Source organism: Aquarana catesbeiana, linkage group LG03 (assembly GCF_042186555.1).
Source record: "Aquarana catesbeiana isolate 2022-GZ linkage group LG03, ASM4218655v1, whole genome shotgun sequence".
NCBI classification, from domain to species: domain Eukaryota; kingdom Metazoa; phylum Chordata; class Amphibia; order Anura; family Ranidae; genus Aquarana; species Aquarana catesbeiana.
Window position 1 is genome coordinate 607,984,170 of NC_133326.1, and position 14,217 is coordinate 607,998,386.

The 14,217-nt window shown below is 43.1% G+C and overlaps 1 protein-coding gene across 3 annotated transcripts in view; it reads right to left on the reverse strand.

Annotated features, from left to right (window-relative positions):
- ENTPD4 (ectonucleoside triphosphate diphosphohydrolase 4) overlaps window positions 1-5,326 on the reverse strand; it is a 91,440-nt gene extending 86,114 nt beyond the window's left edge. For 2 of the 3 annotated variants that reach the window (XM_073622213.1, XM_073622211.1), the window contains exons 1-2: window positions 5,124-5,326; window positions 1,553-1,674 (exon numbers count right to left, since the gene is read on the reverse strand). In XM_073622213.1, the coding sequence (XP_073478314.1) occupies window positions 1,553-1,560 (8 nt within the window). In that variant the 5' untranslated portion in view covers window positions 1,561-1,674; window positions 5,124-5,326. The other variant, XM_073622212.1, reaches the window with a different exon arrangement.
- Window positions 5,327-14,217: the final 8,891 nt, after the last annotated feature.

The following is a 14,217-nucleotide window of genomic DNA, read 5'->3' on the forward strand; positions in this document are numbered from 1 at the left end:
AACATTATAACTTTGTCGCAAGTCAGAATGTGAAAGGTTTCAGTAGTGGGCTGATCTGTGTCAGATGCTGGTGAACACAAAAAAGACCTGCACAGGCACCAGGATTTACAGTACTGTGCCATCTCTCAGCCAGAATCTCAGTCTAGAAAGGAGATGTTGGCCCTGGATGATTTCTGAATAAAGATGGCACCTTCCTTCTTGGAATAAAAGAATATGAAACCATTGTCAGGGGGGTGCTATGATAGCCACAGGAGGTTATATTCTACACATAGATTCTAGGGCCTCCTCCTCTCCCAGTCTGAGTGCTGCTGTACACAGGATTACAGAAGGCTGATATCAACACCTAGGTACTTACCTATCACTATCAGGTACTTACACTGTGAAGTGTAATGTATTCATATAATACCTTCCCCTTGCGCCCCCCCCCCCCCCCCCGATCAATTAGCAATTCAAATTTTTCAATCAAAATATTTAATTCTCAAGAAATGTCTCTTTTGAAATCCAGTGATGTCATCTTTGGGTCTGTCTTCGACTGCTGCTCTTTGCTCTTAGTCTGGTGGGAGGGGGCAGTAGGCACCTGTAAATGCCACAGCCCCCTACTTTGGGTCTTCTTTCAAACCCACCGTTTTCCATATGAATATACACTCACCGGACACTTTATTAGGTACACCTGTTCAATTGCTTGGTAAAACAATTTGCTAATCAGCCAATCACATGGCAGCAACTCAAGGCATATGCATAGGCATCTAGATGTGGTGAAGACGACTTTCAAACCAAGGATGAGAATGGGGAAGAAAGGGGATTTAAGTGACTTTGGATGTGGTATGGTTGTTGGTGCCAGATGGACTGGTCTGAGTATTTCAAAAACTGCTGATCTACTGGGATTTTTCACGCACAACAATCTCTAAGATTCTCAGAGGAGAATGAGCAGACTGGTTGGAGATGTTAGAAAGGCAACAGTAACTCAAATAAGCACTCGTTACAACCAAGGTATGCAGAATACTATCTCTGAATGCACAACAAATCAAACCTTGAAGCAGATGGGCTACAGCAGCAGAAGAGCACCCTGGATGCTACTCCTGTCAGCCAAGAACAGAAAACTGAGGCTGCAATTTGCACAGGATTACCAAAATTGGATAATAGAAGATCGGAAAAACGTTGCCTGGTCTGATGAGTTTCAATTTCAGCTGCAACATTTATATGTTTATTTTGATAGATTTTTTTTTGCAGTTTTAAAAAGTAAGAACTGATGAAGAGTTGTCTTTAGGAGTCCCTGGTGGACTACTGTCAGCTAGTAATAATCCACTATAGTAACATTAGTCTTGGCTTTCAGAGTTATACATTTTTTTTTTTTTATAATGGCAGGTGAATGCAGATACTGACTGCAATATAAATCAATCTTCCGTATGGTCCCTAGCGCTGAAGTGTTTAAAATTCAAAACTATAGGAATATAAACATGTATTGACAGTCTTAATGTATTTGATTTTTTTCTTGTGAAATTTTTTTTATTCCTGGCATGCACCCACCATGATCCTATTCATTAATACTCACCGCCCCATTCTGGAGACCTATGAGAAGATGGGTACACACGTAGAGGAAGAAGAGACGTTCAACCCATAACTGTGGTTATATTACCACGTTCTATCCAAAGTAATCTCATCCATATCTTCCACCTGCATGAAATGAAAATCAGATTGTCATGTAAATCTCATAAAATACATAGCTGCTTTCAATTAAAAATAAAATGTTACTGACTTGCAAAAATATGAATTGTCATCAGTAAAAAAAAAAAAAAAAAAAAAAAAAAAAAAAAAAACAGAGTCTGACAATAAGGCCTCATTTACATGAACGTACCTATCCGTACACCTGAGTGAAGAGTCACGATACACAGATTAGAAAGTTTTCTGCCTGCTTCTGATCCGTGCAACGGACCTGCATAGATGTACACTTGGGGATACGCTTGGAGATCCATGCAGGTCTCTACAGTCAGCCACCTGTCATTGATCTAAACAGGCCGCCTGCATGGGGTCTGCATGAATACCTGTGCATTCCAAGTGGGTGAAGACAGCCACAGGGATGTAGGGATAAGTAAGTTCCTGTCAATGAAGCCTTAATAGCTGCACATATAAAAGTAATACATAGGCATTTGCATATACTGAGCATTATACTGCAGACCTGCTTAGTAAAACATGCACTATGCATTATTGATTACTCTGAAAATGAAATTTACATGAGATGCGATGGATCAGGGAAAACGATGATTGCATTGAAGCAATAGTGGAGAACTCTACTAAGCTCAGGCCATGGATCTGTGTGAAAGAGGTCATAAATCTACACATAAGTAATACATACATGTTGGTAAGACAGATAATGAGGATATAGTATACAGTATAAGAGTAAAACATCACTTAGAGCAGGTATCACCAAATGGCGGACCGCAGACCAGATCTAGACTGATTGACAGTTCTACATGGAACGCCATGCACCACTTAGCATCCTGGGCGTCTCTCTGTTTCTTCACCTGGCCGACTCATAGTCTCCAGATTCCTCTCCCAGGTCTCCCTTCCCCCCTGCCAACGTCACACTCACAGCAGGGCAGAGGGTGGTAAGTGTCGCAGGTCTGAATGGAGGGTGGGAGCTGCCCAACTTTTCATGACATAGGGCAACCAATCAACTGCTTAATATGAAAAGTTGGGCAGCTCTTGTCCTCATCCAGGCCCCCCCACCAATGAATTTACTTCCACTTTAAGGACCCATTTACATTAAAGTGATTCATTGCAGTGCGATAATGTTTATTTATGACATGCATTTACCTGTGTTGCGTCGATTATGAATGAGCTGCTAATGCAGAACAGATATAAAAATGTGCATCACCTTTTTTTTTTTTTTTTAAACGCAACGACGCACTACAATGTTTGTGGTATGCTGTGGAGGATTGTGCTCTACTGTACAATGTGCTGGGATACATTCACAGTGAATGGCACTACAACACATCACACATAGCGCAGGAGTGCTGCCAAAGAATGCTAACACAGGAGTTTTAGCATGCGTTGTCACATCACACAAGTGTATATGGGTTTTATTGTCTCAGTAGCAAAGAGATCACTAGTGTAGCCCGAGCCTAGAGGAAATGACAGGTAGTGATCCTGTGACATCAGACCCAAACAGGTCAGAGAAATACTCAGCTCTTTCCATGTGTCTCTTCTGACTGGATGAGTGAGGCATCACCCCTTCAATGGTGACTGACATTCTGCAACATTTCTAACAGCCAGGGAGCGAAGCCACGCTCATCCACCTAGTAAAAGAGTTTACATGGAAACAGGCGAGTTATTGCTCTACAGTTTCAGCAATCTTGTCACCGTTGAGGACATCTGCAGTGTAACCTGCTCCTTGCAGCTCATCCAGGATGATCAGTACATAGATCTGGACAGCACATGTATGACAATAATGGCAATCACCATAACTACACACCATTACACAGAGACAAGACTGGCCCATACTATAGAGGAAAGAACAACTCATGTTCTGTATGAAGAGGATCAGACAGTATGACAGAAAACCATCCTAAGTATCGCACAGAGAAACACAACAATCAGAGAGGTCATAGATTCAGTTCGAATTGCAGCGCCATACAAATCATTCATTCATTCAGGAAACAGAGGGAATCATTGGGGCAGGAGGATTAGATGAAGAGCCAGCACAGGTATGAAGAGGAGGATGATAATGAAGACTGATAGTAATAATCTATTAAATCTGACATGTAGAACACAGGGTGACATACAGAAAGGAGCCGGGTACATACTACAGAGGGGAGCACAATTCATGGAGGGGACAGGGAGATCAGATAAAGTTAGATGTGCTGGAGGAAGAAGATGAAAAAGAAGGAGGAAGAAAAGAAAAAGAAAGAAAAAAGGATCTATGACATGTAAACCACGGGGTGGAGTACAGAGGGGAGCTGGGCACATACTACAAAAGGGAGCAAAGTTCATGGAGGGTGCAGGAAGATCAGATATAGTTAAATGTACTGGAGGAAGAAAAAAAAGGAAGGAAGGAAGGAAGGAAGGAAGGAAGGAAGGAAGGAAGGAAGGAAGACAAGAGGATGAAATAAGGAAGTGGAAAGGAAGAATGGAGAAAGGATAGATGGAGGAAAGAAGAGAGAAGGAGAGAGAAGAGGAATGAGGATAAGAGTAATGTATGAGGTGTAGAACACACAGGGGGAAAAAGAAAAGAAAAGAAAAGAGTAATGTATAAGATGTAGAACACACAGGGGGTGAAGGAGAAAGGGAGGAAGGAAGGAGAAAGGGAGGAAGGAAGGAGAAAGGGAGGAAGGAAGGAGAAAGGAAAGAAGAAAGGAAAGAAGAAAGGAAAGAAGGAAAGAAGAACAATGGAGGAAAAAAGGAAGGAAGATGAAAAAGAGGAAGGAAGAACAAGAGGATGAAATAAGGAAGTGGAAAGGAAGAATGGAGAAAGGATAGATGGAGGAAAGAAGAGAGAAGAGGAATGAGGATAAGAGTAATGTATGAAGTGTAGAACATACAGGGGGTGAAGTAGAGAGAGGGGCTGGGCTCATAGTACAGAGGGGGGGGGGGGGGGGCAGGTAGATCAGAGCTGGATGATGATGGTGGGCAGATGGAGGTCAGAGGGTGGAATACACACACACGGTGTAGAATGTGATGTCACAGAGAAGAAGACAAGTCTCTCACACACAGACAGGAGAAAGAAGATGAAAAAGAGGAAGGAAGAAGAACAAGAGGATGAAATAAGGAAGTGGAAAGGAAGAATGGAGAAAGGATAGATGGAGGAAGAAGGATAAGAGTAATGTATGAGGTGTAGAGCACAGGGGGGGGTGAAGTAGAGAGAGGAGCTGGTCTCATAGTACAGAGGGGGGGGGGGGGGTAGATCAGAGCTGGATGATGATGGTGGGCAGATGGAGGTCAGAGGGTGGAATACACACACACACGGTGTAGAATGTGATGTCACAGAGAAGAAGAGAAGTCTCTCACACACAGACAGGAGATGACAGCTCACATGCATGCATGCATACATACATACATACATACATACATACATACATAGAGCTCCATAGTCAGCGCCCCCTCCCCTCGCCCTCCATGTCCTGTACCTGTCCGGTCTCCCCGGGGCTGTCCTCTCTTCCCCGGTGAAGGACACGTCACCGCGCTCAGCCAGCCAGCTCTCCCCGGGGAGGAGTTGAAGGGAGGTGTGTGCACACTATTGTACGGAAGCCGGCCTCCCAGCCTAAGGCCCGGTAACCAGGCGGCCCTAGCAACCGGACACCTGTCTACATCTCGCGAGATAGGCCCCAGGTTTGTGGAAGCATCATCATGTAGGCGCCGAATGCAATAAGCGGCCATTTTTGAAAAGGGCAGGCTGACTTATATCAATGGGTTACCTATCCAGATTTTATGTACGTTCTCATTACAACAAAAAATTACCAGTTACCACATGTCTAAGTCTGTCCCAAGTAGAACCCCAACCTATCTTGTTTTTCCTATTGTAATAGGACAGGGTTTTTCAACTAAGGTTCCATGGATCCCTAGGGTAGGGTTCCTCCAGGTGTGGTCCCGTGTATTTCCTCCTTGGCCGGAATATTGCTGACGGCCAGGGATGAAATTTTGGAGGAGTTTGTTCCATTTTATAAGAAGCTATATTCGCCTATAGCACCGTATGGTGTAGAGGACCTCCTTGCTACTCTAGAGCCCTTACATTTGCCCAAACTATCAGAACAAACTAGAGAGTTTCTGGATGCCCCCTTTAAGGAGGAGGAGGTGATCTCTGCAATTGGATTCTACCCTACTGGTAAGACTCCTGGTCCGGATCAGATGGCAAACCAATTAAGTGGTAAAAAGATTACTCGGAGGTTCTCGCACAGAGACTACTCCAGTTGTACGCAGATTGTTTCCAAACTGGTTCCCTCCCTCCTTTTATGAGGCACACATAGTGATATTGGCTCAACCTGACAAGAACCCCCTTTAATGTTCTTCTTATCGACCAATTTCTTTACTCAACTTAGACTGCAAAATATTGACCGAATTAGTGGCAAATAGACTAATGCCTGCACTGCAACATCTTATCTCACCTGATCAGACCGGTTTCATGCCCAAAACGGGTACGGAGATAAATCTACGCAGGGTTTTTACCCATACCCAGTTAGGCCCAGATATTTCCAATGGAGGGATATTGTTTTTTCTAGATTTGGAGAAAGCTTTCAACTCCATAGACTGGCAATACATGAAAATAGTGATGGAAACATTTGGCTTTGGTTCTCAGTTCAGGAGGTGGATCAGTATTCTTTACCTGAACCCGAGTGCGGCTATTAAACTTAATGATTTGTTGTCTGACTTTTTTCCAGTGGGCAGGGGGGCTAGACAAGGGTGCCCTATGTCTCCTGGTCTGTTCGCCTCATTCATTGAACCCTGGACGGCAACAATGAGAGCTTCTTCCAAAGTACAAGGGATACAGGTAGGCAGAAAAAACAGTGTTTTATGCCTACGACATGGTGTTGTTTTTATGTGTCTCTGACTCATCTTTACAGGCAGCTCTAGCTATTTTAAACACCTTTGCTTTATTCTTGGGCCTGAAGGTTAATTGGGGTAAATCTCAAATCGTTCCTCTTAGGACCTCATCTCCAGCATGTAGGGTCCTCTTAGACTGCCCCTTACAACGGGTTGATAGAGTCAAATATTTGGGTCTCCATATTTTCTACTCGGTATCTGAATTCAATATATTAAATGTCACTCCGTTGCTGTTGCAGTTATGTCATAAGCTACAAGCCTAGCAGAATGTCCCTCTTACGCTCATAGGTAAAGTCAATTTATTGAAAATGAAATTCTTACCCCTCTTCTTGTATATATTTCGGAATCGCCCGTTTGGAATTTCGAGATCTATATTTAAAAGCATAGAAAGATTGGTCACAACCTTCCTGTGGCAGGGGCATAATTCCAGGATAAAACTTCAGGTACTGCAACAGCCATGGAAGCAGTGGGGATTGGCAGTCCCTGATTTTTATCGCTATTTTCTGGCAGGTCAGTTGGTCTTCACTCATAGGTGGCTCACTATATTGGAGGATGATGCAGTCATTGCTTTAGAGGCGGCCATTGTTGGCTCCTATGAGGCACTGATGCATTTAGTGTTTTGAAGAAGCAGGGCTCCATATCCTATTACTAGTACTATGTGTGCAACTATCAGGGCGTGGGCGGTGACCAGTAGGGCTGAAGCAGGAGACTGTACCGAAATTCCTCCACATACACCACTGTGGAAAAATCCCTAGTTGTCACAATTTTTCACATATCAGGACCCAGATATATGGACTAAATTTGGCATGAAGAAGGTAGAAGATATTGGAATTTATTTACTAAAGGCAAATCCATTTTGCACTACAAGTGCACTTGGAGGTGGAGTCCATGTAGATCTGAGGGGGGCATGCAAGGAAAATAAAACAGCATTTTTGTTTGTACATGATTGGATAATAAAATCAGCAGAGCTTCCCCTCATTTCAGATCTTCCCCTCAGATCTAAAGCGACTGCACTTCCAAGCGCACTTGCACTGCAAAGTGCATATGACTTTAGTAAATCAACCCCATTGTGTGCAATGGAAAGCTCCTCCAATTTAATGCTTTAAAAGCCAAATTTAATTTTCCAAATACTCATCTGTTCCACTATTTGCAACTTAGGCATGCATATAACACTCAGTTTGGTGTGTCATCTCTTCAGGTTCAAGTGAGTGATCTGTAATCATTGCTTAGGGATGACTCTTTAGATAAGGCCCTGTCCAATATTTACAAACAACTGTTTGATGAGGTTGGTAAGCTACTTGCACGCTGTAGAAATGCCTGGGAGGCAGTGTTCCCCCAGTTGGATGGGGATGACTGGGATAATATTTGGGAGATTATTTGACCAGAGACCATTTTATCCAATATAAATTTCTACATCGTATCTATCTTACTCTGGCTATTATTTTTCCTACCCAGTCACCCTGTTGCTGGTGGTGCACGTCAACCAGCGCAGACTTCCTACACATCTTTTGGGATTGTGCAGCTATCCAAACTTTTTGGCGTGGAGTCACTGAATAAATAGAGGAGATTACCACACTGTGTATACAGCCCTGGAGTAGAGATTTGCCTTCTGGGTCCCGCTGACAAATGCGACACGTACTCTATTGACTTTACTGTTTCATTATGCTAGGAAATTAATAGTGCTCTCCTTAGAAAAAGCCTACACCTCCGACTGTTCCGGCATGGAAGGCACTCATTATTAAAGCCATTCCTCTATATAAAGCCACGTATACTAGTAGAGGAATTCCTCACAAGTTTGATAAATTGTGGGGTGGATGGATGAATAGTGCATCTACGGTGTCTGTTTAAATGGATATATTCTATTACTGGTGGGAAATTCATGTTATGTCAGGTATGAAGCTGGGTGGTAACAAAATATGAGTGGTGTATCCGCGGAACGGAACAAAAGATTGAAATAGAAAGGATTAAAATCACATAAAGTACTGGACTGCTGCCTCCACAGACGTGATTCCCACCGAAGTGGGAAAAACGAAATGTTAAATAAAAGGTTAATAAGTGGGTGTGGCACTGTCCTGGGTATTAAGACTATTGAATACCATGTAAATCACATGTAAACCAAATGGCCATATGAAAGGTGATCCACTATGAGTCAGGGTGGGAGGGGAAAAGGGGAACGAGGACAGGAATAGGGAATAGTGTCTGGTTAGTGATGTTCAAAGTGACTGTGCTTATATATGAAATTTCAAAACCACATATAATACGTGTCTTAATCTTAAGTTATTTGTCATAAAAAAAAATTTTCCAAACATAAATAATATACTGAATCAAATAAATTAAATAGTGACTGGTGCTCAGTGCAACATAAGTGATATTGAACGTTCTTAGTAAAATTCTTGATGTTTTTAGGTAGGTAGGTCTACAAAAACATCAAGAATTTTGCTAAGAACGTTCAATATCACTTATGTTGCACTGAGCACCAGTCACTGTTTAATTTATTTGATTCAGTATATTATTTATGTTTGGAAAATTTTTATTTAGGACAAATAACTTATTTGCACTAAAATTAAGACACGTATTATATGTGGTTTTGAAATTTCATATATAAGCACAGTCACTTTGAACATCAATAACCGGACACTCTCCCTATTCCTGTCCTCGTTCCCCTTTTCCCCTCCCACCCTGACTCATAGTGGATCACCTTTCATATGGCCATTTGGTTTACATGTGATTTACATGGTATTCAATAGTCTTAATACCCAGAACAGCGCCACACCCACTTATTAACCTTTTAATGAAGCTGGGTGGGTATCGATGATCATTAAGCTTTAATGTTATGGGGGGGTGAGCTGTGGACCTAGGAATTTCATATGCGGGTCTGATATTAGTATTTGATGGCAGGTGGTATGGCATAGCTATGTGGAGCTAGAAATATGTCTTTATATGAAACTGCTTTCAACTATAATGATAAATTGTTGTTACTATGCTCATGTTTCAAGCCTCAGATTTATACTAAGGGCCCAATACCAAGACGTGTTTTGGGGGGTTTGTTTTCTTTTTTGGGGGGGGGGGAGTGAGGCCTGGTATCAGACTATTCCCCGATTGTTATATGTGTTTGCCTTATGTATGTCATTTAAAAACTCAATAAAAAGAATTTTGCAAGGAAAAAAAATGAATCAGAGGAAAAACGGATGTAAATGGACAAACGGTCCGATTTTGCATGAAAAAATAGCCCCGGGACTCAATGGTTTAAGGACTCTAGCTGGAGGATGTAAAAAACTGATAAAAAATATGGATGAAAAACTGATGTAAACTTCGGCCCCTTTCAGACGGAGCAGATCCATACAAGTGGATCCGCCTGCTCAGTGGGGGAACTCTCCGCTGATACACGCTGAGCAGGCAGATGACAGATCCGTGTCTGCTTCGCTATGCAGAGCAGACAAGGACACAGCCTGCTCTCCTCTATGGATCAATGGGTGGTCTGATCGGGTCCACCTGAAAAATGGACAGGCTGTCCCAATCGGTCTGCTTGTGTAAAAGGGGCCTTCATCTGTTTTTTGTTTGAAAAAAACATGACTGCATTGATGAAACGAACGGTCCGAATGTGTGGAAGGGGCCTAAGGAGCATTCTTTCCGACTGACCTTCACACTAATGTATTGGGGGTTGTAGATATAGTCATTTTTAGCAGCTGTTCCCTGACACCAGAAAGTTATTTCATGGGTTCCTCTGTGTTGAAAAGGTTGAGAAAGGCTGTAATAGAATGTTACCCATCCATTAAAGCAGTGTTTCTAAACCTTTTTTCAGTCAGGGCACCCTTTAAAAATTATGAACAATCTAAAGGCACCCTTTAAAAATGATGGACCCCATTCTAAAATGTAAAAACTATTTGAATAGTTTTACATAATGCAGCAACATTTACAAGTCTAAGTAGGACACCCAACATTAGAGGGGATTTATTCTTCCAAAGCGTATACACTTTTGCAAACTGGTACTAACTAGTATTCCAGTGTTTCTGTTGTCCCTCAGTTTTTCTCCCTCACTCAGCTAATGTGAACCCAACGCTGATGGAGAGAGGCAGGGGAAGGTCAAACAAGGATGCTATGCAGCCGGCTGACATCCTCCTTATCAACTGAGACTTATGCCGCGTACACACGGTCGGACTTTTCAGCTACAAAAGTCCGACAGCCCATCCGACAGACTTTCGACAGACTTTCAACGGACTTTTGGCGGACTTTCAACAGACTTTCTAACGACCGGACTTGCCTACACACGATCACACCAAAGTCCGACGGATTCGTATGTGACGTAGACTAAAATAAGGAAGTTGATAGCCAGTAGCCAATAGCTGACCTAGCATGGGTTTTTATCTGTCGGACTAGCATACAGACGAGCGGATTTCTGGGTCCGGCGGAGTTACGACGTAAAGATTTGAAGCATGTTCCAAATCTAAAGTCCGTCAGATTTGCGACTGGAAAAGTCCACTGAAGGTCCGGTGAAGCCCACACACGATCGGATTGTCTGCCGGATTTGGTCCGTCGGTGTCCGTCGGACAAGTCTGGTTGAAAAGTCCGACCGTGTCTGCCTTTTTAGAGTAACTAAAAAGGCAGACTTCATCCACACACCGGCTTGTATACAATTTTTGGGGAATTTTTTAGGCATTTTGCCAAGGCACCCCTGATGAAACCTCAAGGCACCCTGGTTGAAAAAGGCTGCATTAAATTATACTAAAGGCAAAACTTTTTATGTTTTTTTGTTTTGGATAGAGTGGCGAGGGATTAGAACACCTGTCAGTTTTTATTGCTGTCTGTGCCCCCCCGGTTAGGGAGATTCACCCTCTCTATTTGTCCTGTTTACCGTTATCATTGAAAGTAAAAGTAAAAGAAAATTCCAAATTTTGAGTTGTTCCCAGAAAAGTAATAGTGGGGAAATCTTCCAATGGAGACACTAGTTCTGGTGACCTGGGGGTCCCAAGGAATCCCCTTAATTTGCAGGGATTTCCTCTCACTTCCTGTTTGGCTACAGGAAGTGAAGGCAAATCTTCACAATGGGACATTGGTGGCGAAAAATATCTCACTGGGGCTATAACTCTCCCTTGCTCTATTCAAAATGAATAAAAAAGGGTTTTGCCTATAGTTCTACTATAAAGTAGAACTAAACTTTTTTTCACTTAATTTTTCTTATCTGTTTCCTACTGGGGATATTCCCCTTCACTTCCTGTCCCATAGACACAACATAAAGCAAGATGAGATCCCTCTAAAGTGAGAGAATCCCTGGTTGTCAGATTTCCCCTCTATTACTGTTCTGGTGACATCCCTAAATTTGGGATTTAGTTTCACTTTTGATGATAATGGTAAACTGGACAAATAGTGAAGGTGCATCTCCCTAAGGGGGATGCAGGCTGCGATAAAAACCTTACAGGGGGTTTTAATCCTTCCCTGCTTTATCCAAACCAAAAAAAAAAAAACTTTGGCTTTAGTCAGAAAATTGAGGTCCTGCTAGATTACATCAGGCTGGCCTCTTTTGCAGGTATAGCTAATACTTAGGGCTCTTTCACACGGACAATCCGTATGTCCGTTTTTCATCCTTCCGTTTTCGGATGAAAAACGGACATACATTCATCCCTATGGAGCGTCGGATGTCAGCGGTGACATGTCCGCTGACATCCGACCCGCTCCGATCCGAAAAGTGTAACGGAGGATAAACCTACTTTTCCATCCGTTTTCGGATCGGATCGGGTGACGACGGACACTACGGTCCGTCATCATCCGATCCCCCATAGGGGAGAGCGGCGCTCTGACAGGTCCGCCGCTGCACAGCGTGCAGCGATGGACCTGTCATCTTCCTGCTCAGCGGGGATCGGCGGAGCGATCCCCGCTGAGCCAGCGGATGTTCACGGGGCGGATCATCACTGATCCGCCCCTTGTGAAAGAGCCCTTACTGTTTAAAATCCAAACTGTCTCACCCTGCTCTGTGATATGTGAGTGATATAATATTATAGAATATTTGATTATTCTGTGCAAACAATACTTCCTGTGCTCCGCCACCTACACACAGGGGGCTCTTCCCAGATCTTGTGACAAAATGTGGTGACACCATCATGCATGCCGGAGAGAGTGGAGCGGATTCATGATGCGTTGGATGACTTTGTATTCTTGTGCGTATTTGTCCCTTTTCTAATAAAGTTGATGTTTGTAATTACTACACTATGGCGTTTTGTTCTATGTTTCTTCCATGCTGAGAAGTTTGGAAAACTGGAGACCAATACTGGATGCTTAATAGGGGAATGTTTGATCCATCCATCAATCCATCAAGGATTTATATGGGGAATAGTAAGTGCTATCAGACCTCTGTGAATGTGGGGTCTAATGATCTGGTAAGAAGCCCTTGAAGATATATTTGCACGGAAGAATCACACATTCTGTGGTATTGTGTCACTCTTATGCTTTGAACTTTATCCACTTATATATCACTTATATACGTGAAGCACTTTTATTTATGTTGATGGTTAAAATGATTATATGAATTTTTGTGAATGAAAGTCTACACTTTTTGAGATTACTATTTATGGAGGCAATTTTAAGATTTACTGTTGCTTCAGAGAGAAGAAAGCATCACGAATGACACAGACTGTGCAGAGGGAACACAGATTAGGGAGGTAGAAAAGTAGGGGAGGTGACTAGACAAACTTAGGCCCAGCCATGACAAGCTATCAGGGATGGCCTCTCCTACAGCTTCCGGGGTCCAGCTGCCACCCAGCAACACACCTGTGGATGCTGTAACCCTTTGGGAGAACAGAGCCCCCACAAGCTCCTAATGGAGGAGCTGCCACCTCCTTCAACCCATGGAACACCAACAGCGCAAAAACTGGACAGTACAAGTGTTATCTCCTGGACTCTCTGTTGCCGGACATAGCATTCCCTCATTTGTTGGACTACTTCCCGCCTGACGAGACCCTGATGGTCCTACAAACCGTGCACTCTTGAGACCAGCCCAAAGGGATCTCCTGGAATGGTCTAATCTTCTACCTGGAAGAGGAGTTACCACTGTCTCTGGAGCCCCGTGTGCCTTATCTTCGTCCCCCTTCACCTGACTCAGTATTGGTGGAGAGAATGGGGCAGAAGTACTTGAGCCCACCGGACGCGTACTTACCGCAGGGTTGGGTGCACTTCCAAGCCAGGATCTCCTGGTTAGTCCAGCTCCAATGCTACATGGAGAAGCATGTCATGTGAATGTACAGTTGCATATTCCCAGAAGAATTCTTCCAGCAGCTGGAGGAAGAGTGGCCTAAATTGTACAATAGAGCTGCTTGGGAGAAACTTAACATACCCAAACACTGGAGAATTTCAGATAACAAAATTAACCCATCGAGGCAATGATCCACCGCCTGTACGAGTTTTACATGTGGAGACATATTTACATGTACCGTGTTGAGATAGTTAAGCCTGACAGCTGCTTCCCAGTGATTCACAGAATCCGAAGTAGCCACCCTGTACGGGAGAAGCTGTGTTGCACCCGGACTATTACGTTTAATAAGACTGCCAGATAAGTTGCTTTATGCTGTTGAGTACTGTTCACCTGCTAAAAGTTCTGTTTGTTTTATTGTTGTTACCTTGTTTACATCTTGTGATGTCCTGTAATGTAAAATGTTGGGGTGTGCTATGCAGTCAACAGTGTTAATTTCATCA